At 43.4% G+C, this 27265-nt stretch overlaps 1 protein-coding gene across 1 annotated transcript in view; it reads left to right on the top strand.

Annotated features, from left to right (window-relative positions):
- Window positions 1-2383: 2383 nt before the first annotated feature.
- Window positions 2384-27265, top strand: part of GRK2 (G protein-coupled receptor kinase 2) — a 42516-nt gene continuing 17634 nt past the window's right edge. Inside the window, exons 1-9 of the mRNA XM_042454082.1 lie at window positions 2384-3263; window positions 12272-12348; window positions 18091-18164; window positions 19476-19577; window positions 21996-22070; window positions 22449-22510; window positions 23539-23590; window positions 24263-24354; window positions 26652-26751. Coding sequence (XP_042310016.1) covers window positions 3151-3263; window positions 12272-12348; window positions 18091-18164; window positions 19476-19577; window positions 21996-22070; window positions 22449-22510; window positions 23539-23590; window positions 24263-24354; window positions 26652-26751 — 747 coding nt within the window. The 5' untranslated portion in view covers window positions 2384-3150. The remainder of the gene's footprint in view (window positions 3264-12271; window positions 12349-18090; window positions 18165-19475; window positions 19578-21995; window positions 22071-22448; window positions 22511-23538; window positions 23591-24262; window positions 24355-26651; window positions 26752-27265) is intronic.

Here is a 27265-nt window from a genome sequence, read left to right as displayed (position 1 = left end):
AGTGGATTGTTTCTACAGTGTGTGTTTGGGACCATTACAGAAACCAGGGCTGGAGAATAGTGGTGATTTTGGGGTTACTCCAGAGTAAGATTTTTTTCTTAATGTTACTCCTACTCCTATTATAAAGGTAAAGGTATTCCTCTTTGACGTAGGCCTGAGATAGACGGGCCAAAAGCACCGTGCTCCGCACACTCCGGAATCCTAGGACATGCGGGCGGCGGCCTAATGGTGGCCTCCCATCCACACGGGGGCTGCCATCTTGACGTAAGTGACACGCAGCGTATAGATGTGCACGCGGCGACCCAAAAAGAACCCGGGTTTGGGGCAGAGGGACGTGCTGCAGTGTCCCTACGTGGGAAAACAGGCCACATCCAGTCCAGCCTTTCCCGCAGGTATGTACCAGGCCAAGGCTGTCAAGTTGTGTCTGGCCATAGGGGGTGGTGCTCATCTCCATTACTCTGTGATCTTGTGGCCTGATTGCATGATTGCACAGAATGCTGTTTACCTTCCCACCGGAGTGATACCTATTTATCTACTTGCATTTGCATGCTTTCGAACTGCTAGATTGGCAGAAGCTGGGACTAGTGATGGGTGCTCACCCCATCAAGTGGCACCCGGGCCTCGGACTGCCAACTTGCTGATCTTGCAATCAACAGAGTCAGCGTCCTATTATATGTTGTTATTGTTGTTCTCCACCCTTGAGTTGATCTCGACCCATGCCAACAGTGTAGATAAGAAATCTCCAAGACTCCCTATGCTCCATTGCTCTGCTCAAGTCCTGCAAATTCATACCCATGACCACCTTAATAGTCCATCCATTTAGCATGTGGCCTTTCTCTCTTTCTGTTCCACCTTTCCTAGCATTATTGTTTTTTCCAAGTGATTCATGCCTCCTCGTGATGTGGCAAAATACGACAGCCTCAGTCTAGTAATCTTGGCTTCCAGAGAGATTTCTGGTTTGATCTGCTCCAGGACCCATTTGTTTGACTTCTTGGCTGTCTATGGGATACTCAGCACTCTTCTCCAGCACATCCACATCTCCAATGAATGGATTTTCCTCCTATCTTCTTTCTTAACTGTCCATCTCTTGCATCCAGACAAACATTCTCTGACGATGCCAGCCACAGATGCTGGCGAAACGTCAGGAAGAAACTCTGCTAGAACATGGCCACATAGCCCAAAAAACCCACAAAAAATTATGGATGCTGGCCATGAAAGCCCTCATCTTTTCTAGTTCTTTCATAGCCACCCTCCCCATTCTTACCCTTCTTCTGATTTCCTGGCTGCAGCCCCCATTTCTATCAATGTTTGATCCCAGGTATGAGAACTCTTTTACTATTTCTGTTTCTTCATTGTATAGGTTGAATTTGTGAAGGTCCTTCGTGGGCCATTATGTTTGTTTTCTTTATGTTCAACAGTAAACCTCCTTTTGTACTTTCTTCTTTGATTTTTCTTTAGTAGTAGTTGTTCCAGGTCTTTGAGGTCCTCTGCTAGTAGTATGGTGTCATCTGCATATATCTCAGATTGTTGATATTCCTTCCTCCTATTTTTGTTCCTCCCTCTTTCCGTGTCCAAGCGTGCTTTCCTTCCAATACATTCTGCTCAATTAAAAACAACAACAACGGTGTTTGCATGTACAATTATAACAACAGGAATCCTACTCCTGTAAAACCCTCTTCACTCTTCTACTCCTTACTCCCTAGGCCTGAGAAAAACCACTGAGAGGGAGCCCTTTTGCAAAACCCTCCCGCAGTCTGGAGAGGGCGGCCTGGAGCAACAAACTTCCCCCATATATATATATATATATATATATTTGTGTGTGTGTGTACAAAGCAAGCAGCCTTCCCTTCCCCGCCTCTTCTTCTTGTCCAGGTTCCATGAAGCAGAGGGAGGGGGCAAAAAGAAGAAGAAGGTGTGTGTTTGTGTGGAAAGGGAGAAGAAACTGAGGGTGGTAGTTTTGGGGCCTTAGTTCCTCATCCTCACCCACCCTTTGCAGCAAAACAATACACCAAAAAGAGGGACACCACACACACACACAAAAAGAAACATCCACAGGAGGAAGCATTGTAGGGTTCAACTATTGTAAGGGGGGGGGATGAGAGAAGAACAACAAGATGAAGAAGATTTGTGTGTCTGAGAGAGAAAAGGGAGAAGAAATCGAGGGTGCTGGGTCTTGGGCCTTAGTTCTTCACCCACCCTTTGCAGCAAAACAACACAAGAGACACACACACACAAACAAAAACGTCCACAATAGGAGGGAGCATGTAGGCTTCAACTATTGTAGGGGGGGAAGAAGAAGGTGTGTGTGTGTGTAAACAGAGGAGAAGCTGAGGGTGGTAGTTTTGGGGCCTCAGTTCCTCACCCACCCTTTGCAGCACAACAACACAAGGGACACACACACAAAAAGAGGGACACCACACATGTGAGGTATATGTCTTTAATCTATTATGGGCCTGTCTGAAGCCTAAACTCTTTAATTTGATTTCTACTCGCTTCACACACACGCAATGTAGTGTACACACACATCTATGTCTATGCATGAGCACAGACTTATGTATGTGCTCAACCCAACCATCCAGAGTGAGAGGAGGAGGGGGCAGCCTGGGCTCCAACTGTCTGGGCCCCTTTTGTAGCAGCCCTTATTGTGGCCGCCTGCTGGCTCTTTCCCAGCCGCAGCCCTGAAGGGGGAAGCGAAGCAGGCCTCCTCCAAGGAGACCCTGGTTGACAGGAGCCCCTCCTTGCTTCCACACGACCGACGACGACGACGAGGAGGAGGAGGAGAAGCCCGCCCTGGAGGAGAAGCCAAGGGGCCCACAAGGCGGCGAAGCAAGGGCAAGGCTCCGCTACAAACACAGGAGCCACCGCCATCATGTGGGTCTCTTGGTAAGAGGGGCTGCAGGAGCCCCCCAGCCCCAAATAACCCCCCTTTCCTTCCCCAAACACGCGTCTGGGAGCCCCCCTTCTTTCACACGAGCAACGCCAACCCGTGAAGGAAGAGGAGGAGGAGGGGGGAGAGAGGGGGAGCAACCGCCAGAGCAACCGAGGCGCGCCAGGCGGAGGAGAGGAGAGGGAGAGGGAGCGGGAGAAGGAGAGCCGCCGCCGCGAAGGAAAGCAGAAGGAGGAGAGGAGGCTACATTTCCTGCTGGCAAGATGGCGGACCTGGAGGCAGTGCTGGCCGACGTGAGCTACTTGATGGCCATGGAGAAGAGCAAGTCCACTCCCGCAGCCCGGGCCAGCAAGAAGATCGTGCTGCCTGAGCCCAGGTGAGCCGGGGCTGGGGGGAAGGAGGACACAGACACGGGTCTGCTGCTGCTGCACACGTCTGGATGCGTGCTCGGGGAGGGAAGCGTGTCTGGGCTGCAGGCATCCAGGGGAGCCTGGTTAGCAGCCCTGACTCTCTGGGCTTCCTTCCTTGGGAGCCAGGCTGTGTAAGATGGAGAACAGCTCTCCCTGTTTGCTGTCAATCCCAATGCCTCATCGTAAGGGTTGTCAGGGCTGCTTCTGTTTCCTCATTCCTCATCCAGCCCTGACTTCGTGCCCTCCTTCACCCCTGAGCAGCAGCCCTTGAGCCCCATGTTATCAAGGAAACAAACCCCCTCCACCCAGTTGCTTCCACCTTCGTGTCACAATCTTAGCCCCCCCCCCCCATATAATAACAATAACACACTTTTATTTTTTATCCCACTCTCCGTCAGGATGGAGGCAGCTTGCGGCAGAATACAAACACAACAGTACAAAATAAAACCCATTACCCTTCCCACCAGCACAAAGATTTAAAATCCCCCTGTCATAATGAAATATCATACACCCCCCCACACACAAACACACACTGCCTGCCTTTCCTTGGTTTGTGTGTCTAACATGCAGGTGTGTGTGTGTATGTGTAACATGCAGTCTGTAAACTGAATCCTCAAACCGTATGAGTAATTCCATGGTTATTGTGTGTGTGTGTGTGTGTGTGTGACATGCAAACAGTGCAATAATGTGCAACATGCAACCCCCCCCCCCAGTGCAGAGAGGGAAAGGGCTAATAAGCCAGGCTGCATATGTATTTGTAGTGTTTTTCACCCTGTGCCTGTGTTGCTGAATGTTCTGGTTCTGAAGAGGATGCAGCGTGGCTCTGGCGTTGCCCCGGGGTCGTTCTCGTGATACCCTAACCACTGTCTTCTCTTCTCCTTTTTTTGCTATTCGTTGTGCAGGCAGTGGGCCCTTTGTTGCTTGTGCAAAAGAATTCCTCGCAATGCTTCTGCACAAGAGCAGAGAGGGCACCTAGCAGTATATTCCTCCAGCACCGTGGATGGGTGGCACGATCATCCGTAGCGCCAGGCCTTCTTGGACCACCCTTGTGGCGGCTCTGGATTCAGCTAGCAAACGTCACACGCCTGTGCAAATGCACTGCAAGGTCACGGACGTGCAGCTTTTTCTCAAGACAGATAAGGGGAAATAGATTTTGGCAAGCTCTCTAATGCGTATTAAGAGTCTCCTTCACAAGTGACACATAAGGGCGAGAGTGGCTGTAAAGCGTTGACACAAAAAATTCTGCCTGGTCATCCTTGTGGGTTAGAGGACCACAGTTCAGTTTGACCAACCTATAGCTCTGCTTCCCAGCAGCAGCTACCAAGGGCAGCAAGGCTGGGCCCGAGAGGCATCCTGCACCCTCAACACTTGGGCCCAAAGGACAGGCCTCCTCTATCTTCCCCCACCCTTCCACCTTCATTTGACACCTGGTTGCACCACCCTTCACCAGGCCAGCCTGTCGCCTTGGGTTCTCTCAGCTGATGATGGGAAGTCTGTGGAGACAGAGCTTCCGCTGGTCCTCTTCCATTGAAGGAAATAGGGATAGAGAGATGGTCTCTGAGGAGGACCAAAAGGAACTCTTGAAGCAAGAAATGGCAGCTTCTCTTTCAGAGGATAAAGCAAACGTGTTGCCATGGCAGTCCCAGCAGTCTTTGTGCTCTTCACATGGCTGCTGCTTTTCAGTATTGAAGTGCCCACGTGGGAACTTCTTGGGTGACATTGTGTAACCTAAGGAGGAAATTATTTTAAGGTAGGGGAAACCAAAAAAGCTGAGTCTTTTTCTGTTGCTCCCCATCTCAGTAGCTTCCTCCTAGCAGCCATCCCTAGCCTGAGTCATGCAGCCTTGAGGGCATCTTAGGAGTACTATCTTGGAGCTGCAGAGTTAAATCTTATTTGTCCTGCCTCATTCAGGTTTGTGTCACCTCTCACTCAGCTGCTTCTGTGCCAAAAGCACACATAGTGTTTCTTGACAGGGTTACTGGTAGGTTTTCTTGCTTGCTCCTCTCCTATGAACACCAGCAAGAATATAAGAAGAGCTGTATTGGATCTGACCCAAACCTTATGGAGCCCAGCACAACATCCCCACAATAGTCATTCAGAGGCATGCTACCTTGGCAGAATATAGCTGTCATGACTATAAGCCATTGATGGTTGTATCCTCCATTAATTTGGCTGGTCTCTTTTAAAGCTGTACTTTGGTAGACCTTACTATAGTATATGCTGAAGAAGCAAATTCTATAGGTTGATTATGCACTGTGAAGAAATGCCGCCTTTTCTTTGTGCTAAATTTCCCACTATTTAACTTCACCTTGTCTTCTAGCATGAGTAGATGAGAAAAACTGCACCCTGCTGACTTTCTCTTTCTTCCCTGTGCATAATGTTATGCACCATTATCTTGTCATCAATTCCCCCCTCCAAGTTAGAGAGCCTCAGCCATTCCTCACAAAGCATTGCTTCAGCCATTATCACGTTTTGATGGCCCTCTTCTATATTATCCTAAATCAGTAGCCACTTTTGTTTCATGGGAGGGGAAATAAGATATAATTTTGCCTGTAGATCACATTTCAGAAGGAGACAATTTTGAGATTTGCCTATCAGGAAAAAATGACAACAACCTTAAAATACTCAAAGGAATGGATTGCCAATGTGGAAGCAAGGATGTGCCCTGTGGAAGAAGACTAGGGATTTAAAAGCCGACAGGGAGATCTTGTCATAGTCACAGCAGAGAGTTTACTGAGATTCTGAAATATTCCCAGCTGGACTAATGAGTATAATATTGGGTTGTCAAAGATAAAAAACAGAGCTGTGCTAGTGTAGGTTTAAGATAGCAGCTAGAAAATGAAATTGGAAATGAGTTCCTTTAGGGGTAGGTGAGGGGAAATTCATACAGTCTGTTTCATCCCATCTTGGTGCAGGATTTTAAAGTGTGACAGCCCCTTCCCCAAATGCTCTCCATTGTGGAAGGTATTGAGGATAAAAACAGAGGAAATGCCTGAATTGACTGGGCTTGAAGAGAGCACAATAAAGTGGAGGTAGAAGGAATACTTAATTCCCCTCATCTGAACAAATCAGATGCATAGGCCTCCAGCACAGCCCAGATGAAGTCATAAAATGGAAGAAACTGGATTTGGATGAGAAATAGGGCAAGATTACCAGTTCTGTAGTACAATGTAGAAATTATGCACTTTATTTCTTACACAATTTGTTCTGTTTTGGGTAGTCATAGGGAGACGTAAAAAACACCATAGGGTACTAAAGCCCACATCTTGATCACTGGAAATTCAATTCCCCCACCCAGTCCACTGGATATTCAGTTTGCTTCTTTTGTTCCACCCCACATTGTCATGTTTGATCAGAGCTCCACACTTAACCTTATTCTTGTATATCAGAAGGACTAGGGATTTCCTTTTAATTTTTTTTTAAAAGGCGAGATTCGGAAGATGATTTTGGTTTTTTAGTTTTGCTTAGTACTAATTTCTCTGCTCACCTTATAAAAGTTGTGCTCTTGGCACAGCAGAGGCAGCTGTATTCACATATTACTGTGCTGTATTTTGCAGAGACAGAGCACTCACAGTGCATCATTACATAGGTTGGCATGATGTATAGAAGCCACAAGCACTATGGTCCCAGCAGTCTCTCCTTTTATTTGTGGGCAGTTGATCCAAGGGCTTCCCTATATATATATTGTAGAGGGAATTCAGTGTAGAACACACCACTGGAGCTTAGAGTGAGGCTTCCATTCTCCAAAGGTTATTTTCCAACCTGAAGTAGAAATAGAGGGACATCCTCAAGCTGGTTAGAATAGAAATGATAGAAGAAGGACAGAGTTTCTGCAGAAGAAACCTGAGCAGATCTGTGTTCATTACTGTAATAGCAGTAATATTTGTGTTTGTGTGTGTGTGTGTGTGTGTAATTTTTATCCTACTTCTCTTCCAAGGAAATGGTGAGAGAAATTGAAGGTCCAGATGCTGTTGGATTGCACTCCCATCAGCTCTGGCTAGCATAGCCAGTAGTGAGGGATGGTACAACTGCAGCCCAACAACATCAGGAGGTTCATATGTTTCCAAACCCTGCTCTGAGTAATTCAAAGGTAGCATTTTATCTTCACAGCCACTTTTACAGGTAGATTACACCAGCAGTATTCAGACTTGGAATCTACAGCTACTTTAGACTTCATTTCCTTGCCAAAACCAAGTAGTATAGCTAGTGTTCAGGGATTTGGGGGACAGAAGTCCAAAACATTAGGAAAATCAAATGTGGAGAACCACTAGATTAGATCAAGACACAGCAACTGAGCCACAATTGCTTACTGGGATTTGTAGCTAAATGAGGATTTGAATCTAGATTTCCAACCATCCAATTGCCCTTTCCTCTATTATGAAAGATTAGGATTGGAGGGCTCTGTCTAATAGTTGTTACAAAGGGAATGAGTGAAACTGAGAGGTGGTCTTAGTGCTTTGTTTATTTGTTGCATAATATCCCACTTCTTCCAATGATGTAAGATCCACCTACTTAGCTCCCCTTGTTATCTTCATAGTAACAATCCTGGAGTTATGTTAAGCCAAGCTTTGTGACTAGCAGTGATCATTCAGTGGGTTTCATGGCTTAAGATAGAATTGAGTCCATCTTTCTTGAGCTTAGTCTGGTATGTTGTTGACTTTCGTGTGGAGGAGAATCAGGGGTCAAAGAAGGGAAGGCCTCCTTGTCTCCCACTATGGAACACCTTCTAAGTCCCTCCCATCAGCCTCCTTTCATAAGCTCTGACAAACTGCATTTCCTCCTGCAGCATCTTGGTGGTTGACCCTTTGTGTGATGCAGTGTCTCAAATCTCTCCTTCCAAAGTCACAGGCTAGTGTCAGAAGAAGAAATGGCTTTCTGCTGCCAGGAAAGGGTGTCACCTGTGGGTGTAGACTTGTTGGATCTGCTGCAGTATAAGCAGCTGTCACAGAGAATGAGAGTTCTAGCAACCTATATCTTGAGGCTTTTGCATCTTCCACAGCTTTGCCTTTTCTTGTAGGTTCTGCTTAGGGGCTGGAATTGTATCACAGCCAGTGTGGTTATGGCATTGATGAGAGGACAGAATCCAGATGCAGAGGGGTCATCAGAGGGTGAGGGAGAAGATATTTTAAAAAGGGTAAGGGAAGTCTTTGCTCTCCGCCTTGCTGCAGTACGCTGTGTTGTTTTTCCTGTCAAGGGAACCAAAATATTTTCTGTGCATTCATTTCCTTTCCTTGTGATTGGGTATGAAGCCAGCTAGTGTTCCCTGAAGTACTGTAGTCAGGCTCTCTTGTCTTCCAATCCACAAGAGCCTAAAGATGAAAAAAATAATAAACCAGCTCAGATGCCCAGGGATACTTGCAAGCAACTTCCCACTTCCTCCCCAATGGCCTTTAAGCGAATAAGAGCATTGTCAACAGCTGGCTGATTATTTTTAGTAGTAACTGCCTCTCATTAAGAATCTGTGTAAGAGGAACTCAAGGGAGCTGACTTTCTCCATAGGCCTCTTCTGCCTTAATCTTGTATCCTATCTTCTAAAGTAGAAACTGAGACAGGAATCAGAACATCAAGACCAGTTCTCTAAAGCCTTGGGTATCAGCCCCTTATCAAACAGTGCTTGCCCTTTCAACTTCAGTGAGTGTCCTTGGAAGGACCAAAAATCAGTCCTGTAATTAACACAAAATTTACAAGCCCAACAACAGTGTGTTTTCTAGACGGCAGCCACAGAAGCATATGTTAGTAATCTGTGGCTTAAATTTTGTAAAGCTTTCTTTTCTTGCTTGCCTTATTCGTATTCTTATTCATCAGAGGTGAACAGGCTCCTTAACATTTATTGCAAACCTAGTTTAAATAAAGCTGTGTTTTTTTGGTGCAGAGCAGCTGTCTTGAAGCTTGGGGACGCAAATTCAACTGCCTGCTCAGCACAGAAAGGGAATAGTGATCCTGTTTTCTTACCTTACCAGAACACTGCAAGAATAGCCAGATAATGAGTGTTAAGTCTTTTTTCTACACAAGGCACTTTATGTAATAATATTAATAGTACCATTCAACTGGTCCTGCCCCTTGGAGAGAGTTGTCATGGAGATAGTTGAGACGCGTTATCCCAGTCCCATAGCAGCACCAGACACCAGAAATACAACCATCCTCCACCTGCCCCCTACTCTTCTTTTCCTTCTGGGTCATTGGCATGAGGATCCAGAGCCCCTAAAAATCACTTTTCCTTTGTACTAAAGAAATGCCTTCTGTTTCATAAGTCCCTAGAAGGGGGTTACTGAGGCCTAAAAGATTCCTGTTATTTACTACTGGACAAAATCCAAGAAACCATTCATTTTGGCTTCCCTCCCTTTGTGGACAGAAGCAAAGTGTCTCACTGAGTCAGGCAAAGCTTTACCCCTTGTGGTGTATGCCCACCCTTAAACTCGCATAGGATCTTTAATATCCTTCTGTAGAAGCCAGAATCAGGCTCAGACAGAAAATATTATATTTACTGTTCAGTAAATCTCTTTGGACAGAGAAGTAAATAAAGAACAGCTTTCTGTCATCAATCTAAAGATGACGCAACAGTCTCCAGACCAAAACTTCTGTTCTCTCTGTTTCCCAATTGATGATGTGAAGTTGTTGGGTTGTTTTTTTTTTAAAGATCCCTAGAATGTGAGGTAAACTGGTTATACATTCTGCAGAAGCAAATAATGTATTCTCCCAATTCCAGACTATACTACTTCATATGAGGGATCTGTACCTTTGAATGTTCTCCAGTATGTAAAACTAGAAAGGAAGAATGCGTGTCAGAGGGGAGAGCTGCCATCTTGTGCTCTTTTTCTAAGGAGAGATTTCCCATGGGAAAGCATTCAGAATGTAACTACCGTGCATCCCTCCTCCCCTTACCCAGGAAGACACCTGCAGCTTGAATGGCCCAGGGGAAGCTTTACCAATGGATTCTAATTACATCAAAATGATGTTCCTCCCACTTAGAGTAGCAGAGTATCTCAGGCAGGACATTCCAGTAAGCATAGGAGATTAGCACCACAACTACTATTTGTACCACAGTAACTGTGCTTCCTGCATCTGCCCCTCCATGTTTGTTTCAGTGAATTTAAAGATCTGTACAATCAATGCATGTGTATGGGGGGGGCTTGTAGGTGCCAGAAACGTTGACTTTGCAACACTTGTCAAGTGATCCAATAAGCTAGTTTCTAAAAACTGACAAGACCTTTTCACAAAAGCTTCCCTCTAGAAGTGGACTAGCATTGTAAATGTAAGCATACGTCATTGTGAGCAAATCCTCCTTATGTCTGTAGACCTTCCTTATAAGTAAACAGTGTTAGAAGCAAATAGCTGAAAATAATTCCATGGAATTTTCAAATAAACGCAATTAGAATTGAATGAAGAATATGCTAAGGCTACTTTTCTGCTATGCTTATGATTAAGATACAAGTGCTTACGCTTGAAGATGTTATCTGCCATGGGGGCAAAGGGGGGGAGAGGAATGAAAATTTCACCACAGGGGTGCTATATGTGCTGTTCAGGCAGTTAATATCTAAAAGAGAAATCAGGTCATAGCCCATCTCAGGAAAAAAATCCACAGCAAACTGCTACAAAACTGAGTTCCAGTTCTTTGTCATATATTAACCCAGCATGGCATTCTATCTTGCAGCCAGACAGTCTATAGTGTTTTCTCTGCTGCCAGATAGAAGTCTTGCCAACTCATCTTTGAAATTAGTCAGTGTACTTTTGGACCTTGAAATTGCAGGTTCATTCTCTATCCAAGGATATTTCTTGCTTGGCGTTTTATATGTGTATGTATGTATTGCTTTCTTGATCATTAGATAGGAACCAGGATTGGGGAGTAGTGGTGATTTGGGGGTTACTCCTTGTCCTACTCCAGAGTAAGATATTGTTTCTTAATGTTACTCCTATTATACTCCTCAATAAAAAATAAAAATAAAAATGTTGTCTGCATGTACAATATAATAACAGGAATAAGAAGTAACAAATATATCCTACTCCCGTAAAATCCTTTTACTCCTTACTCCTACTCCCCAGCCCTGTTAGAAACAAAAACTAAGTGGAAGGGGCAAACAAACATGACCTTCAGTGAAACTGAGTGGATTCAATATATGCTCCCCTAGCCTCTATACTGGATTGTCTGATACTCTAGTGAGGAGTTTTCCCATTTCCTTTTACTCAGGTCAATTTTTTAATTGCTTTTTTTTTGGTCTGAAGCTTTTTCAATTGGTTTCTGTTCCAAATCATCTAGATGTTTGTGTCAATCTAGAAGAGCCAGATCTTTTTAAAAACCAAACAAATTGCTCTGCCAACTAAGAACAGTCATCATGTACCACCATCCACAGGTTTGAGAAAGAGCTATTGACCTGAGAATCGTATGTCTGGGCTGCATCTTTTTTGAAAACAAACATCCCTTTTCTTACCTGTTTGGATGAGAGATTGCCCTTTTAATCTTTTTGGTTCTGCTTCTAATTAGTTTCAGGGAAGAACAACACCCTTTATAAAACCAGAGGAGTGAAGTCTAGAATATCCAGTAGTGGCTATATCCCAGACTCTGGGGAAGTTATTTTTTTAATTGTATTTCTTAGAATCCCTCTGCAAGCTTTTTGCTGATGATGTAGTTGAGAATGATTCTTTAAAGCAGCTTTCTTCTAGAGGTGTTGGGCTCATTCCTTTTGTCCTCCAGCAGAACCATTAGGCATTCTGATCAGTGGATGATATCTTAGTGTTGCCCAGTGCCTAGTGGGCACAAGATTAAAGAAAGCTGCTTTTGAAGGAACAACCTTTGGAGGAGCAACACTTTCTGTGTGTTGCAGCAAAAATAACAAAGTCTGATGTGGTATCTACAAGACTAAATTGGCTAGGCTCCACCTTACCTTGTCTTTAAGCAAAATGTGTCTAGAGATGAACATGTCAAGATAAAAAGGGGCTTCCCAAGCTCACTTCCATTCTGTGCTTTCTCTCCTGACAGTATCCGCAGTGTTATGCAGAAATACCTGGAGGACCGGGGTGAAGTGACCTTTGAAAAGATATTTTGTCAGAAGATTGGTGAGTATGAAATGAACTTTGCCTTGGTCATGACTTCAAACAGACACACTTTTCTGAGGTCTGGTGGGCCTAGCAGAGAGAGAAAATACTGTATCTGTGAAACTTTTAGGACTGAGTGTCTGCAGATCTGTTGTGGAGGTGACTTACTCAATGTATGATTTTGACCTCCTGTTTGGATTCCAGTTTCTGATCTGAAAAAGATTTCTGGGGGGGGGGGTGGTCATTCCCACTGCAGTTTCCTCTGAAGCGGGATTCGGGGCAAATGACCCTCATTCTCATTTGAAACTGCTTCCGATTCTTATTGGATCGATTCCAGGAGGAAAGAAGCGGCAAACACAAATAACCTGAGGTTTCCTGACACTAGTTTAAAAGTGGGGGTTTTTGTTGAGAAAAATCAATTCTGAAGCATGCCCAATAAGTGGGAACGCCAGATCATAATCGATTCTTTTTCTGAGGGAGGGACAAATGGCAGAGGGGTGTGTACCATCCCTCCCCAGAGACACCCCCAGTGCTGCTTGTTTCCGTTTTGTTGTTGTTGTTGTTGTTGTTGTTGTTGTTAAAATAAACTTGATCGAAAAATCAATAGATTGCTAAAGCAACCACTTGCAAAGTGGTTACTTTAGCAAACTATCACATTTTCGATAAACTTTTGTTTTTTAAGGTAAGATTCTATTCATTTCTCCCACTGGGATTGGAGTGTTGTTTTAAGTCATATTTTAGATACAAGATCTTTGTGTTGTGGATCACTGGTTTACACACAGTTCCTCAAAGGATGTAGGGACCCTCCAGGTTAGGAAGAAGAAGAAGAAGAAGAAGAATGGTTAGGGAAATAAGATAGGTACTTAAAGCAAACAAATCCAGGAGAGAAATACATTCCCCAGTATATCTGTACAGTAAATCCATGTTATACGCTGGGGTTTGGTTCCAAGATCCCCCGTGTATAACAAAATCCGTGTATGCTCAAGTCCCATTAAATATAATGACATAGCAAAATGATGTCCCTTATAAAAAATGGAAAATCAACGTTTGATATTTGAAATTTATACTTTTTTTTAACATTTTCAAACCGTGTATGCTTAAATCTGTGTATAAAAAATCAGTGTATTAGAAAGGCCAACTGTACTTACCTGAAAATGCCCAGTGCATTTCAGAAAATACTCTGATTCTTTAATGAAGGACAGGCTGATAAGTTTGTGCACCCAGTCCACCTTTGAGAAGTCCTCAAACACTGGCAGAGTGCACAAACTCAATAGCAGCCTGTCCCTGATAAAGGAATCACAGCATTTTCTGAAACATGTTAGGTATTTTCTCTTCTGGTTATGTTGGTAGATGCAGAGTGGGGCAGTAATTCTGTACCTTTAATAGTTGTATGTAAGAAGGAATTTTGGAAGACAAGGCCTCTTAGGTTGTGTCCGCAAGGAGGAAAAGAAATGTTCCCACCCTGTTCCAATACTGACCTGTTTAGCCAATTTACAGGGCCCAGATGGGCAGAACACAGGTCCAATCCATGCTTCAAGGCAAGTCTGTGGAGTAAATAGAGTCCCAATTTGCTCCAAATCAGACTGGAAACTCCAGAGAAATCCCTGCGTGTGTGGACTGCGTGCCAGTGTGGGCTTGGGGGGCGGGGTCAGTGGATGGGTAAAAGAGGACAAGAGGAAGCATCTTGAGCCATGCAAGCTGCTTACCCAAAGAAGTGTATGGACACTGCTGCTGGTTGTGCTGACAGCTCATCCTCCCTGTGGATCTAGAAGCCCCGACAATAAGCCAAGTTTTTCTGCAGTGTGGCCTTGGCCTTGATGGCATTATTCTGCAAAGGTAATAAACATTGTGCAACATCAGAATTTTCTTGCCTGAAATAAGCTGTAGAAACCTGTCCTCCTTTGGGTATGGTTAACCTTATTTACGAAACACATTTTGTAAAACCATAAAATCCTTAGAAGAGATGAAGTGAGAGCTAGACAAATGGGGGATTGGGGAAGGATTTGCCAACGTAAGCAAAAAAATTCTGCTTCCTCTTGTGTAGCCTGTGGGAGTGCCTGTTCTGTTTTTATTGGTAATCTGGGGACCATTTTCTTTTCTTAAGGGATATTGGAAACGAAAATAGTTTAAAGCACCTGAGTAGGCTAAGGCGTGGCTATGCATATGTGGTTCCCCAAATGTTATTGACTGTAATACCATTCAGATCCATTCACAGCCAGCACATTTATTGGCAAGGGATGGTGGGACCCAGCAGCATTTGGAGAGCCATACATTCCCCAACCCTGGATTAAGGCCTGAGGGTGTTTTCCTTCTGGGGCAACGGGTGCATCTTTGGCCCTTCCAGATGTTGATGCAGTATTACTTGCATCCTATCCCACCTTTAGCCAGGCTGACTATGGCAAATAAGTTTAATACCATCTGGAGGGTCTACGTTCCCCATCCCTGCTTTAGGGACTTTTTTTTTAACCATAAATCCCCTCCCTCCCATGGGCTCTTGTATCATCATCTGTATCTTTTCTCATCAGAGTAAGCAGCAGAGATTCTGCATTTGGTGAAATTCCCTTTCTGGGCAGTTCTTAATAATACATTAGCTCATTAAGAAGTAGGAATGGCAGGGTAGGGCTCTTGTGCTGTTAACAGATGCACAGGGCGGAAGTAACACCAGCGTGAAAAGTTAAGAGTCATAAAAACTTTTTTTAAATGTATGATGGCTTTATAAGAATTTGGCATTCTAAATCCAAAAATGACCTCAAATTTGCTCTGTCATGTACAGTTTTCACATAACTTACTTTAATGTCTCTGTGGTGTTATATGTGACTGAATGAAATGATCCTGCAAAGTATTATCCTGCAAAGAGTAAGAAAGGGATTAAAGTCTTCTGATAGATTTGCAAAACACTTCAGTTCTCTGATATGAAACACAAAAATAAGTTCAAAAGCACTAAAAGAAATTGAACTTGAACATCCATATTCACACTTAATCAAAGCTGAATAACAACTGAATTGATAAAAATATAAAATTTGTGAAAGAACTGTATGTGGTATGACATTTTTTATTGTGTTTTCAAATCCAGCACCCAGTATTACATTTAAAACAGCTACAATATTGAAAAAAAGTTTTAAAAAAAAATCTCAGCCCTATATAATTTAGCTACTGAAGGAGCTTTTACTCCCCAGTAAATTAGTAAATTGAAGGATGGAGAAAACTTCACCTGCTCAATTTCTGTTTGTTAGTTTGTTAAAGACCTGTGTGGAAAGAAGGGTTAAAAGCCACCCACATCCTGCCACTTTGTCTTTATCAGAAAACAGAATCATCAAGAAGCCCTGGTTAGGAATAGCTGAAAGGAGGTTGTGGCAAACAGAACTAGCTAGATAAAAGTTGAGGAAAATACAGGTTAGCGAGGCTTGAGTGGCAAACTGGCAAAGGACTTGTTGGGCGACACTGGTCTGTTGTCCATACTGTGCCAGGCGTCTGCTTGCAAGACTGTTTCCCTTTTCCGTTGCTACTCCCCGCCCCAACAGGAAACACTCTTGCTTCCTCCCACACCCACTTGTGGTTTCTGCATGACATGGCCCGTTTTTAAACCCCCAGCCCAAGCATGCTCCTTATTCCCCGCTGTTTTCCCAACTGTCCTTTGGCTTTGCTTCTCTCCCCTCTCACCTGGGCATGGGGCATGCATAACATGGGGGAAGGGTTTCGAAGCAAGAACCGTTTAGCCACAAACAGAGGTGGATGCTGAGGACCACATCCCTCAGCCTGGGAGGGAGGAGAGGTGGAAGTTCATCTATGTATGACTGAGAAGTTAGCAGCTGTTCCCCCAAATGTGGGGTTCACTTTTCTTCAACTGTCCCTTTTCATTTAATAACTTGCTGTTGGTAGTTTGAATGTCTGTATTGTCTATGTTTTAAGATTACGGACAGGCTACTTCATTCATTATAATTTTTTAAGGAGATGTACATATAGACAGACTGTGAAGGTATGGTCAGTCACTTGTTAAGACTAACAAGTAGGCTTCTGTCACTTATTGTACATGAATATGCTTAGGTTACAGTAACTTTCTAGCATGTGTGAGTTGTGAAGACAAGCTTTGACAGAGGGAACAGCAAACCCAAGCAATCTACTACTGGCTTTGCTCCTGTGCATTTAATTCAGCTTTGTAAAATTAAGCACATGAAGCCTTTCTTGACAAGAGCAAATGGTGAGGAAAAGTCTCTCCTGTTTTTAAAGTTTAGTGGGCATATAAGAAATCCTAGGTTTTTCTAAATTAGCCTATAAAGTTATTGTACATTCTGAGAAAAACAAGAAGAATATTAAAATGTGTATTTATGACTCTAAAAATAAATTAGGTGTCTGCAGTTGCTAGTTTTGCATGAAGGCTCATTATCCATATTGGTGGTTTAACAGGCAAAAGTTAAGAGATGAAACTTTCTTCAGTGTGGTGATCTGTTATGGTTAAAAAAATCTCTTCCAATAAATTGATTTTTCCCTCTTACATTGCTGCTAAAGGCACAGTGTCTTTACCCATTAAAAATGTAATAATGGCCACCAGCTCAGATAGCTTTTTTTAAAAAAAGATAAGACAGTTTGTTGGAAGAGACATCCATCACCAGCTGTAAGCTGAAACCTCCATATTTGGAGGCAGTGTGTCTTTGAATACCAGATCCTGCATAGACAAACACATGTGGCCGGGCATCGCCACAATCCTGTATTATGGGGTTGCCAGGTTACAACTCTGAAATGTTGCATATATCTTTTTAAAAAGTGTTGTGGAAATGAGCGACTGTAGCTTCTGCCTTTTGTCTCCTATGGTCTGTTTACCTGCAGATGAAAAAAAAGTGGCTTTGCCATGTCAGCAGCATTGTGTCCTGTTTCCTTAGTGTGTGTGTGTGTGCGCGCACGCGCGTGCGTGCGCACACACACACAAACACACACACATACATTTATACACACGGAACATCCAGGTTTTGACTTGGAGTGCTTCCAGATGAGGCTTTTATTGGGCAGTTGCCTTTCCTCTTTCACACAATTTTACAAGGGATTGAGAGGATGTGATCTTCCATTTCTAATCCTCCAGTTTTTTCCTTGCACTTCTGTCTTTTTGCGTTTTGCAAACATAAACAAAATGTTGAGGAGAAAAAGATATGATAAATATGGTGGCCCTAAGGTGATCCTATCACTGGACAACCCTATCTAGACAGGATATGTTCAGAGAAAGTTTGCCTTTGCCTTTCTCTGAAGCTATGAGAGTCTGACTTGCCCAGGGTCATCTAATGGGCTTACACTGCCAAGCGAGGATTTAAACCTTGGTTTCCTGAGTCCTATTCCAGTGCTCAAACCACTACAAGATTGGGGTTTGGTCCTCTGACACTTTCCAAGAGTTGCCCTTGGGCTGAAAGAAGTCCCTACCCATGTTTTAGAACAAAGTTAGGAAAAGTGCAGCTCCACATGCCACCCCTGAATCAATCCAGGACATTTCCTGAGCTCCCAGAAGCCCCTCCCATTTTAAAAAAGTTATTCTTTTTACCTTAAAATGAACCCAAATATGGCAGTTTTACTTCTCCCATTCCCAACTTCTGAAAGACTAAAAGCTGGGTAAAAAAGAAATTGGAAAGAAAATAATATCCAGTTTTATTTTTGTTTGATTGTGAAACCAGGACAAGTTGCCTACCCCACATCTAGAGACTGGAGCAACTAACTAACTTTGAGGAAGGAAGTAGAGGAACGTCTGTCTCCAGCTGTTGAAAACTGTTGTGTATTTCCTAGGGTTCCTGCTGTTCCGAGACTTCTGCTTGAATCAGGTGGAAGAAGCCAAACCACTGGTGGAATTCTATGAAGAGGTGAGGCTCTGATTGTCAGACAAGTATATTCTTATTCCTCCAGTGTATTTAAACCAGGATTTCTTTCTTGGGCCTGGCACACAAAGGGTTCAGTTACCTCCTTTGGGATGGGGAGAGACCCTTCACCCAAACTAGTTTCAAGATGATAAGAAGTCCTTTTCAGAAGTGAAACATGTCTATTCCAGAAGGAGGGAGATGGGGAATGGACATGTGGTGCATCCAGTGCTGTCCATTGGTAAGTGGAGCATATGTTAATGGAATGGATCCTCCTGCTCCACTTTCATCACCTTCAACTCCTCAGGTCTCCTCCAGCAGGTTGGAAGTGTAGAGAGAAGAAAGGAAATCCTGTTGCTTTCACATGACAGGGGATGGAGCCTACGGTTTTAAATCTTCTGCACAGTGCAGAATGTTGCTTAGAAGATTTAATTGGTTAGATCCCAACCTATATGTTCTCAGTGAACCTTTTAAATATCTAGCATATTCTGAGGTGTGAAGCAACAGTGGTTTCTCACACCCATCATCTGTCCGTTTGACTGCATAAGTGGAGTCTTGTTCACTGCAGTGAAGCTGAATGAAAAGCCCAAGGGGAAATAAGTGAGAGACAATTTCTTATGTTTAGCTGAGAAAGTAGAGGTACGTGAAGAATCTCTGATTTGTGACCTAGATAGTAGGTTTGTCAAAATCTCCCAAAATGACCAAAATATTTAATTTATTTCAGGGATAGGAATTTTGTGCTCCTTCAGTTGTTGAACTGTAGCTCCCAGAATTCCTCGCCACCCCTGGAGATGCTGGCCGGGGCTGGTAGAAGATATCTGGAGGACTATAAAGTTCATATATGTGATTTATAGGGCCAAAAGCCAGACAAGAGTCCTGTGTTATATATTTATATATATTTATAATATAAAGTGTTACGTATATAGGGCTTCATCTGTTTTAATTTTTAAAAAGAAATTAAAAATAGATGTAAAACAATCAAGGAAGAGAAGAAGTGAATTGGTTTACTGTGAACTGTCATTGTGCTATCAAATTCCTTCACTCACTGTCTAAATCAAGTTCCTGTCACATTACTTCTGTGCCATTTTTGTTGACGCCACTACCTGTATCTGTACCTTTCTAACTATAGGGGGAAATACTGTATGCTAAGAAAATATATTTTGAAACCTTTTCTGCAAGCGCACGTTTCAGGTTCTTTGGATGCTGAAGACATCAGTGCTACATCTTTTGTCTATAGGGAGTCTGTTGTGGGAAGGATCACATTACTAGAACTCTGTTGCCTTTTGCCTTTGAAGTGACTTTGTCCATTCTCTCCAGATTAAAAAGTATGAGAAGCTGGATTCCGATGAGGACCGAGCTATTAAGAGTCGCCAAATCTTTGACACATATATCATGAAGGAGCTGTTGTCCTGCTCTCACGTGAGTGTTCTGCATGCTATCTGTCATGTAGGAGAGTCTGACAAGTCTCTTGGCAACTGATGTAAAAACCATGTTTTAAGCACCTTGAATGGGATTGTTGAAAACATAATTCTACACAGACTGATTGGGAGGAGCTAGCCATAGAATCATAGAGTTGGATGTGAACCCAAAGGCCATCTAATCCACCCTCCTGCTGAAGGAGGGTCATACAATCTCTGTTTAAAGACCTCCAATGAAGGAGAATATACCGCCCTCCAAGACAGTCATTGTTCAGCAGATCTTATTTGTAGTAAGTTCTTCTTAATGTTTATATGAAATCCCCTTTCTTGCAGTTTAAATTCCTTATTCTGTGTCCTGCTCTCTGGAGCACTAGAGGGCAAGCTTCTGCATGGTATCCCTTCAGGTTGTTTTAGTCATCCCTTCAAGTTAAACCTGACTCCATTAGCTATTCCTTATAGAGCTTGGTTTCCAAACCTGTTACCATCTTGGTTGCCCTCCTCTGGACATATTTCCTGCTTTTCTCAAATTGTGGTGCCCAGGAGTTGACACAGTATTCCAGCTGAGGTCTAACCAAAACATAATTTAGTTGTACTCTAACTTCTCTCAGGGCTAGTCTACATGATTAAAATACTCCTAATCCCAGACAAATAGAATGAGATGATTTGCAGGAGTTCGGGCTTTTTGCCGGAGGGGAGGACTCTTAAACTCTGCAGAAAAAGTCTTAGCAGTTTTTATCAGATGATCCGTGGCAATCTGCAGAAATGTCTATTATTGCACATATGGCTGCCTGTCTGTTCAAATGGATTCAGAAGTGGGGGGGGGTTGAATAGCTGCAAATATCTGAAAATTTGCACAGGAAAGTGAAGACAATCATCGATGTGAATGTGCGAAAATCTCCAGCAGTTTGCATAACACACTTAGGTGTAGATTAGCTCTAAATTTGGATACTATGGCCTGTTACAGACTGCCAAAATAAAGCTGCTTCGGGTCTCTTTGGAGGTATGCTATTTAAATGATGCTTGGGTCCTAAGAGTCCGGAGGTCGCACCAAAGCCACACTCCATTCCTAAGCACTGGAGTGCAGCTTTGGTGCAGCTTCCGGATTCTTAGGACCCATGCATCATTTAAATAGCATATCTCCAAAGAGACCCGAAGCAGCTTTATTTTGGCAGTCTGTAACAGGCCTATATTCCTGTTGATACAACTTAGATCTGCATTGGCTTTTTTGGCCACCAGCATGAAGTACCACCACAGGCCTGAGAGGGAATTCACCAGGCATGTCCAGCTCCATCAGGGCTAGCCTGGAAGAAGAGACTTTGCCCTCCATAACTGCCATCCGCCGGCCTGAGAGGGAGTTCACCAGGCAGGTCCAGCTCCATCAGGGCTAGCCTGGAAGAAGGAAGAGCCCTCCCTCCAATCCATCTGCCTTGGTACAGATCTCAGAGGGAGGGAAGAACCACTGGACCTCATACCCTTTCCCTCCACCATTCCCTTCTCCTTTTGTTTTGTGTCTTTTAGATTGTAAGCCTGAGGGCAGGGAACTGTCTGATTAAAAATAATAATTGTAAGCCGCTCTGAGAGGCATTAGGGCTGAAGGGCGGGGTATAAATACCTAAATAAATAAATAAATACTTTTGAGTGAGTACCCACTGAAATGCACACAGGACTCCCTGAGAACAGCCCATCCCAGGCTCTCTTTCCCTATTTTTCATCTACCATTGAAGATAGTGTCTCTTTCTTGTGTTTAGGGCTGGCCTTACTCTTGGTGAAGTGTTAGGCAGAGCTTACTTTTTAGTCTAAAACTTCCACAGTCTCCTCCTGTACAATCAATGGCTATACTGGCTGAGTGGATTTTTGGAATTGTAGCCCAAAAAGATAATGTCCCCAAGCTCTGGTCATAGGCAGCCACCTAGGATAGCAAATCATGAAGTGTACTGGCTTTGCTGTAGTGGCAACAGTAGATTGACTGTTGTTCCCCATTTCTTTAGAATAAATTTAATTCTTGCTGTTACCCGCCTCGATCCTCAAAAGGGAGAGGCGAGATACAAATAAATATTTTATCATTTATTATTATTATTATTACTATTATTATTATTATTATTATTAAATGGGGTAGCTTGTAGACCTCCAGGTCTTACACTGCATCTCTCATCACCACTCCATTGCCATGCTGGCTAGGGCTAGTGGGTGGTGCAGTTCAAAAACAACTGCATGGTCACATAGGTTGTGCACCCACACTTCTGTATCAGAACAACTTGCTTTAAGAGATGCAGAGCAACCAGAAGTCCAATTCTCTTTTCCTCTTCTCCTCCTTGTTGACATGTTTGCTCGCTGCCCGAAGCTATATCTTAAATAGGATGGAAAAGTTGGACAGTTGGTGTACATCCAGGTTCATCTCTTTTTCTATGTCATCTCACAGCCCTTCTCCAAAACAGCCACGGAGTATGTGCAGAGCCGCCTCAGTAAAAAGCAAGTGCCACCTGATTTGTTCCAGGTAAGTCCTTCTCCGCAGACTAGAGTGGTCTCATCCAGTCTAGATCTCGTTTGCCCCATGATTGGGATCACCAGCATTTTTACAACTAGCTTCTAGGTATAAAGCAGAAATCTATGAGGACATGAACTGTGGCCACTACAGGTAATACTTACCAGTGTGTAAGAGTGACCTACAATATAGTTGAAAAACCTCATTTTTCACACTACCAGAACTAGAGAAACTGGACCCCAGTCAAGTGTGTGTTTGCTACAGCACTTGCTGTTGATGTTCTCATGCATCTGCATGGCAAAGGATTTTGACATGGAGCCATGTTGATGAGAAACAGGGCAGGTGAGTGGGCAGGTTAATGTTATCATTGTCCACCTACTCTTTCACCAGCCATACATTGAAGAGATCTGCCAGTGTCTGAATGGGACTGTCTTCCAGAAGTTCATTGAAAGGTGAGTGCTGAGAAGTGTGGCCTTATTTGTAAATGTGACTTGAAGCAAAATGTGTTGGGTTCAGGATTCCAGCAAGCTTAGCTATGCCTCTTTTTAAAATACATCATTTCATTTCCCCCTTTAATCCCTTCTTCACTGTTTGTTCCTCTCTCCTCAACACACACAGCAGGTTTCATTCCCCCCTTCCTTTTTTTTTTGTACTTTGATGAATTTTCAGAGTTACTCAATTCCTACTGATCCTTGGCAAAGTGAATTTATTATCAGCTTAGAGAGTGTCGTGTATGGGTTGGTGACTTGCTTTCTTGCAGAATACATGGCTGAGATATCTGATATGATGGGATAGAAATGTCTAGATAACACTAGTGAGTTATTTCTGGGGAATGGTATAAGGAACCATACGGAGAGGCAAGCAAACATCATCTCCCTGTTTGTTGTGGGGAAGGGCACATTTTTTTGAAGGTGATAAAGTAAGATAGCACTGTTTTAAAATTTACAGATTTACTTGAGAGTAAGGCCCACTGAATACAGTGCCCCACAGACTCCCTCTCCTTTTTCTGAGTGACTGTCCTTTGGGTCTACCTGTAAGGCAGCAATGCTGTATACACCTGTGTAGAAATAAGTGATGTGAAACATAATGGGACTGGCTTCTGTGTAAACTTCCATAAATAAATACCAACCTCACAGGACTGTTTTTAATGAAGAGGCATATATGCCTCCTTGAAATCACTGGAGGAAAGGGGATATACAAGTGGCATTTTTTAAAAAAATACATTTTACTTCACCTATACCCACTACATTATATTTCTTCCATGCCCACATCTAGAATACTGGGATGAAAGAGTCTCTGTAAATGGGAACTTTCAGACTTGAGAAGGCTTAACAGAATGGTATGATGAAGTTGCTTTTGAGAAGAGTGCTATACTCATTGGAGATTGAAGGTGGGGGTGTGGTGTGTACCTGCACACACATGTATGACAGAGGGTACATCTGTGTTCTTTCTCATTCTTCCTCACTCTGTTCTGTTTTAGTGACAAATTCACACGCTTCTGCCAGTGGAAGAATGTGGAGCTGAATATCCATGTGAGTGCCTCAGGTTGGGAGGGCATTCTTGAGGCTTGTGGTGATAAGGAAAGAGCTGTCAGAGATACTAAGCATAAACCTGCCTGTGTCTGCTTCATCATGCAGAGAGTGCAGGGTTTGCAGAGCATTGGTAGAGAGAAAATTAACCCCAACCTCAGAAAGCTCTGACAGTTTTAGCTGTGGTCATCATTTGATAAGTGAGCTTGAGAATTTCAGTGAGGAGAGCTTGAACAGTGAAGCCAGCCAAGCATCCAATATCCTAGTGGGCAATATGCGGCCTTCCAGATTTTCTCAGACTACAACTCCCACTGACCATGCTGACTGATATCTAACAACATCTAGAGGACCACAGCTTCACAACCCTTGTCCTAAGACAAATCTATTTTGCCTTCACACAGTGCAAGATACTCCTGAGTTATGATTTAAAAGCAGGGTGTGAGAGGAGGTCCAAACAACTGTGATTTGAGGTGAAGAACGTACAACCAAAAGTCTATTCAGATCTAGGAATACTAGGCCCTGCTTCCTGCAAGCTTGAGATCATCAACTGTCCTCTGTGTTCCTACTACTATGTTAGAGGACAAAATAGTGCCCACAGCATGTTAACGTTTTTGTTTTTCTCTTTCTCCCCCCCCCCCCCGTTTTCTAAAAATTGCCCTGACCTGTGGAACCCAGCTGACCATGAATGACTTCAGCGTCCACCGAATCATTGGACGTGGAGGCTTTGGCGAGGTCTACGGCTGCCGGAAAGCAGACACGGGCAAAATGTAAAGTTCAAGATTGCTTGATCAAATTGTGTGAGAATCCTGCGGGAAGAGGCTCAGCAGGGAAGCACGTTCAGTACCTGAAATCTTTTCCTCATGGCACATTAGCCAGCATTTTCCAATAGGGGGGTGACATCTCTGTACATGTAGTTATTTCTCCTTTGCTAGTAGTGGCTGTTTGTATTTAGACCCGATTATAATATACTCTGTATACTCTTATGCAACGTACAGTCGGCCCTTCTTATACACAGATTTTTTATATACGGATTCAAGCATCCACGGTTTGAAAATATTCAAAAAAAGGATAAATTTCAAATATCAAACCTTGATTTTCCATTTTTTATAAGGGACACCATTTTGCTATGTCATTATATTTAATGGGACTTGAGCATCCATGAATGTTGTTATCCACAGGAGATCTTGCAACCAAACCCCAGCGTATAAAAGGGGTCCACTGTATAACTCTATATAGACATTTTTCTGCCTAGCTGCAGTGAAAGTAGAAGTGGTGGTGTGCCTACAAGTCATTTCCTACTTATGGCAACCCTGAGTCAAACCGATCATGGGGTTTTCATGGCAAGATTTGTTCAGTGGGATTTTGCCTTTGCCTTCCTCTGAGCCTGAGAGTGTGCAACATGCCCAAGGCCATCCACTGGGTTTCAGTGACCAAGCAGGGATTTGAACTCTAGTCTTCAGAATCCTAGTCCAACACTCAGATTACTACATCACACTGGCTCTTGAAAGTAGAGAAGATTGGCTATATCTAAATAGTTCAACTCTCAGTCAATTGGTCCTGAAAACCAGTGCAACCAAACACCCCCTCCCTCACTGTCATCACTCTGAACCCAGCTGCAAGCATGCTTCTCAGAGTCATTTTAACAGTTTGACTGTTTTCTGGGAATGTGCAGGCAGTGCTAGTGCAGAGTCCTCCAAGAAGTGTATGAAGTGTTGGGGAAAACAATGACTGCCTGTGTAGTGGTATTGTCTCAGTATATTCATTCACTAAAATTTAAAGGCAGCTGGGAGCTAAGTGAAACAACAGACAATCAAGCATAGTAAAACAAGAAAATACAAATAGTAACAGGCAGCAGTCTATAAAATGAAGCTGGAGCTCTTTAAACAAGAGCCAAAATGAAACAGATGTACTTTAAAAAGCAGTTCAAATGCCATTAAAATCTTGAGAGGACAGGACAAATGTCACCTGGTACCTAAAATGAAATTAACCAGTTAAACACATTTAAAAGGAGCCCCAGTGGCACAGTGCTTAAATGTCTATACTGCTGCCATAACATTGTATGTTTGATGTTAGGGGAGGGTTCCAAGGTCCACTCAGCCTTCTATCCTTTTCTAGGTCGGTAAAATGACTTCCCAGCTTGTTGGGGGCAATTGGCTTACACGTTGTAAACCACTTAGGGGGTGCTAGTTCATTGATAAACAGTATAGAAATGTACTTGCTATTGCTGTATTACATAATTAGGATGTCGCCACCAAAGAGGCACTCTCTCAAGTAATCACCAGAAAGCCCTCCCTCAAAGATCTTAATTTTCAGGCAGATATGTGTGGAAAAAGGCAATCCTTCACCCACTGTGGGCCCAGGATTTCATTTTCTTTTCAGTAACCACATAATTCTTGTCCAGTCACCACAAACTAAAAAGGGCTGGAAACAGCGAAGAGAGTGCTGTAGGAAAAGAGAATACTTGTATGTGGAGAAGCGTAATTGCACCTCGGTGATATCTTGACTAATCTACACAATGGTTATATCATGGCATGTCAGCCATGGACTTGACTTTACCCTGCAGTTCCTCTGCTATGGGGTGGGTTAATAATGTGGTCCAGACCTTCTCCAAATTAATTCATCCAAGCTGCTGTTCTGCTAAGACAAATACAATGAAGAGTGAAACTCTGACCTTTCACATCCTGATAACTAGCTGGCAGGAAAATTTACCAGTAAGGATAAATCTGATTTAATCCAGTCATTAGCAGGACAGACAGTTTACAGATGCTAGGGAGGTAAATGAGGAGCTCAGAAAACCACAGAAGCCACCATAGAGATTTTTAACTTGAAAAATGTAAGGGTTTGGAGAAATCTGCTGTGGTCATAGCAGGGGGTTCAAGATTCTGTTCAGGCAGATAGAGGTGTGCTGTGTTATTCTGAAGCTGCACAGTGGAAATAGATGAACTGGATATTCAACTTCTGTGTGAAGTGGTGCCAGCAAAGATGATTTCTAACATAGTGACATCACTAGTGAGACATAGGAGGAATATAACAGCAGGCTGTTGACTCTTCTTTTTCTCAACAGGTATGCCATGAAGTGTCTGGATAAGAAGCGAATTAAAATGAAGCAGGGGGAGACACTGGCTCTAAATGAGCGCATCATGCTATCGCTTGTCAGCACTGGGGTGAGTTTGGCTGTCCTAAGAAGCTGGAGTTGGAGAAAATAAAAAAAACCAGAAAGGTAGCAAAATACACAAGCAATACAGATGCATTTTACTGGCAGCCAAACTTTGACTAATGCCAGTAGAGACACGGAAGGTGTTTTGGGGAATATGTCAACCCATTCAGAGAGAGGACAGTGTGTGCACTGAGAAGGAAGAGGTGGCACAGAGCATGTGGCTGGGTGTGTGATGCCTGCAGTAAACTAGCAGCAGGGCTGGGATGTGTGTAGGCAGCACAGTGAATATTATGCGCAAGAAAGGGGGGAGAGGCAGTACAGTGAGAGTGAAGGCAGGAGCAGGGCATCAGAAGTACATGAAGTACACAGAGGAGGGGAGAGCAGGAAGGTGGCTTGATGTGTAATCTGCACAAAGGGAGGTGGAAACCCACTGTGGGTGTTCATGACGTGTGTGTGTGTCTGTCTGTCTTACAGAGAGGGAGAGAGAGAAGCAGGAAGATTGTGTGATGGTTGTGTAGGAG

Source organism: Sceloporus undulatus, chromosome 1, assembly GCF_019175285.1.
Source record: "Sceloporus undulatus isolate JIND9_A2432 ecotype Alabama chromosome 1, SceUnd_v1.1, whole genome shotgun sequence".
NCBI lineage: Eukaryota > Metazoa > Chordata > Lepidosauria > Squamata > Phrynosomatidae > Sceloporus > Sceloporus undulatus.
The sequence above is the reverse complement of the archived record's forward strand: the minus strand, read 5'-3'. Positions and strand labels throughout refer to the sequence as shown.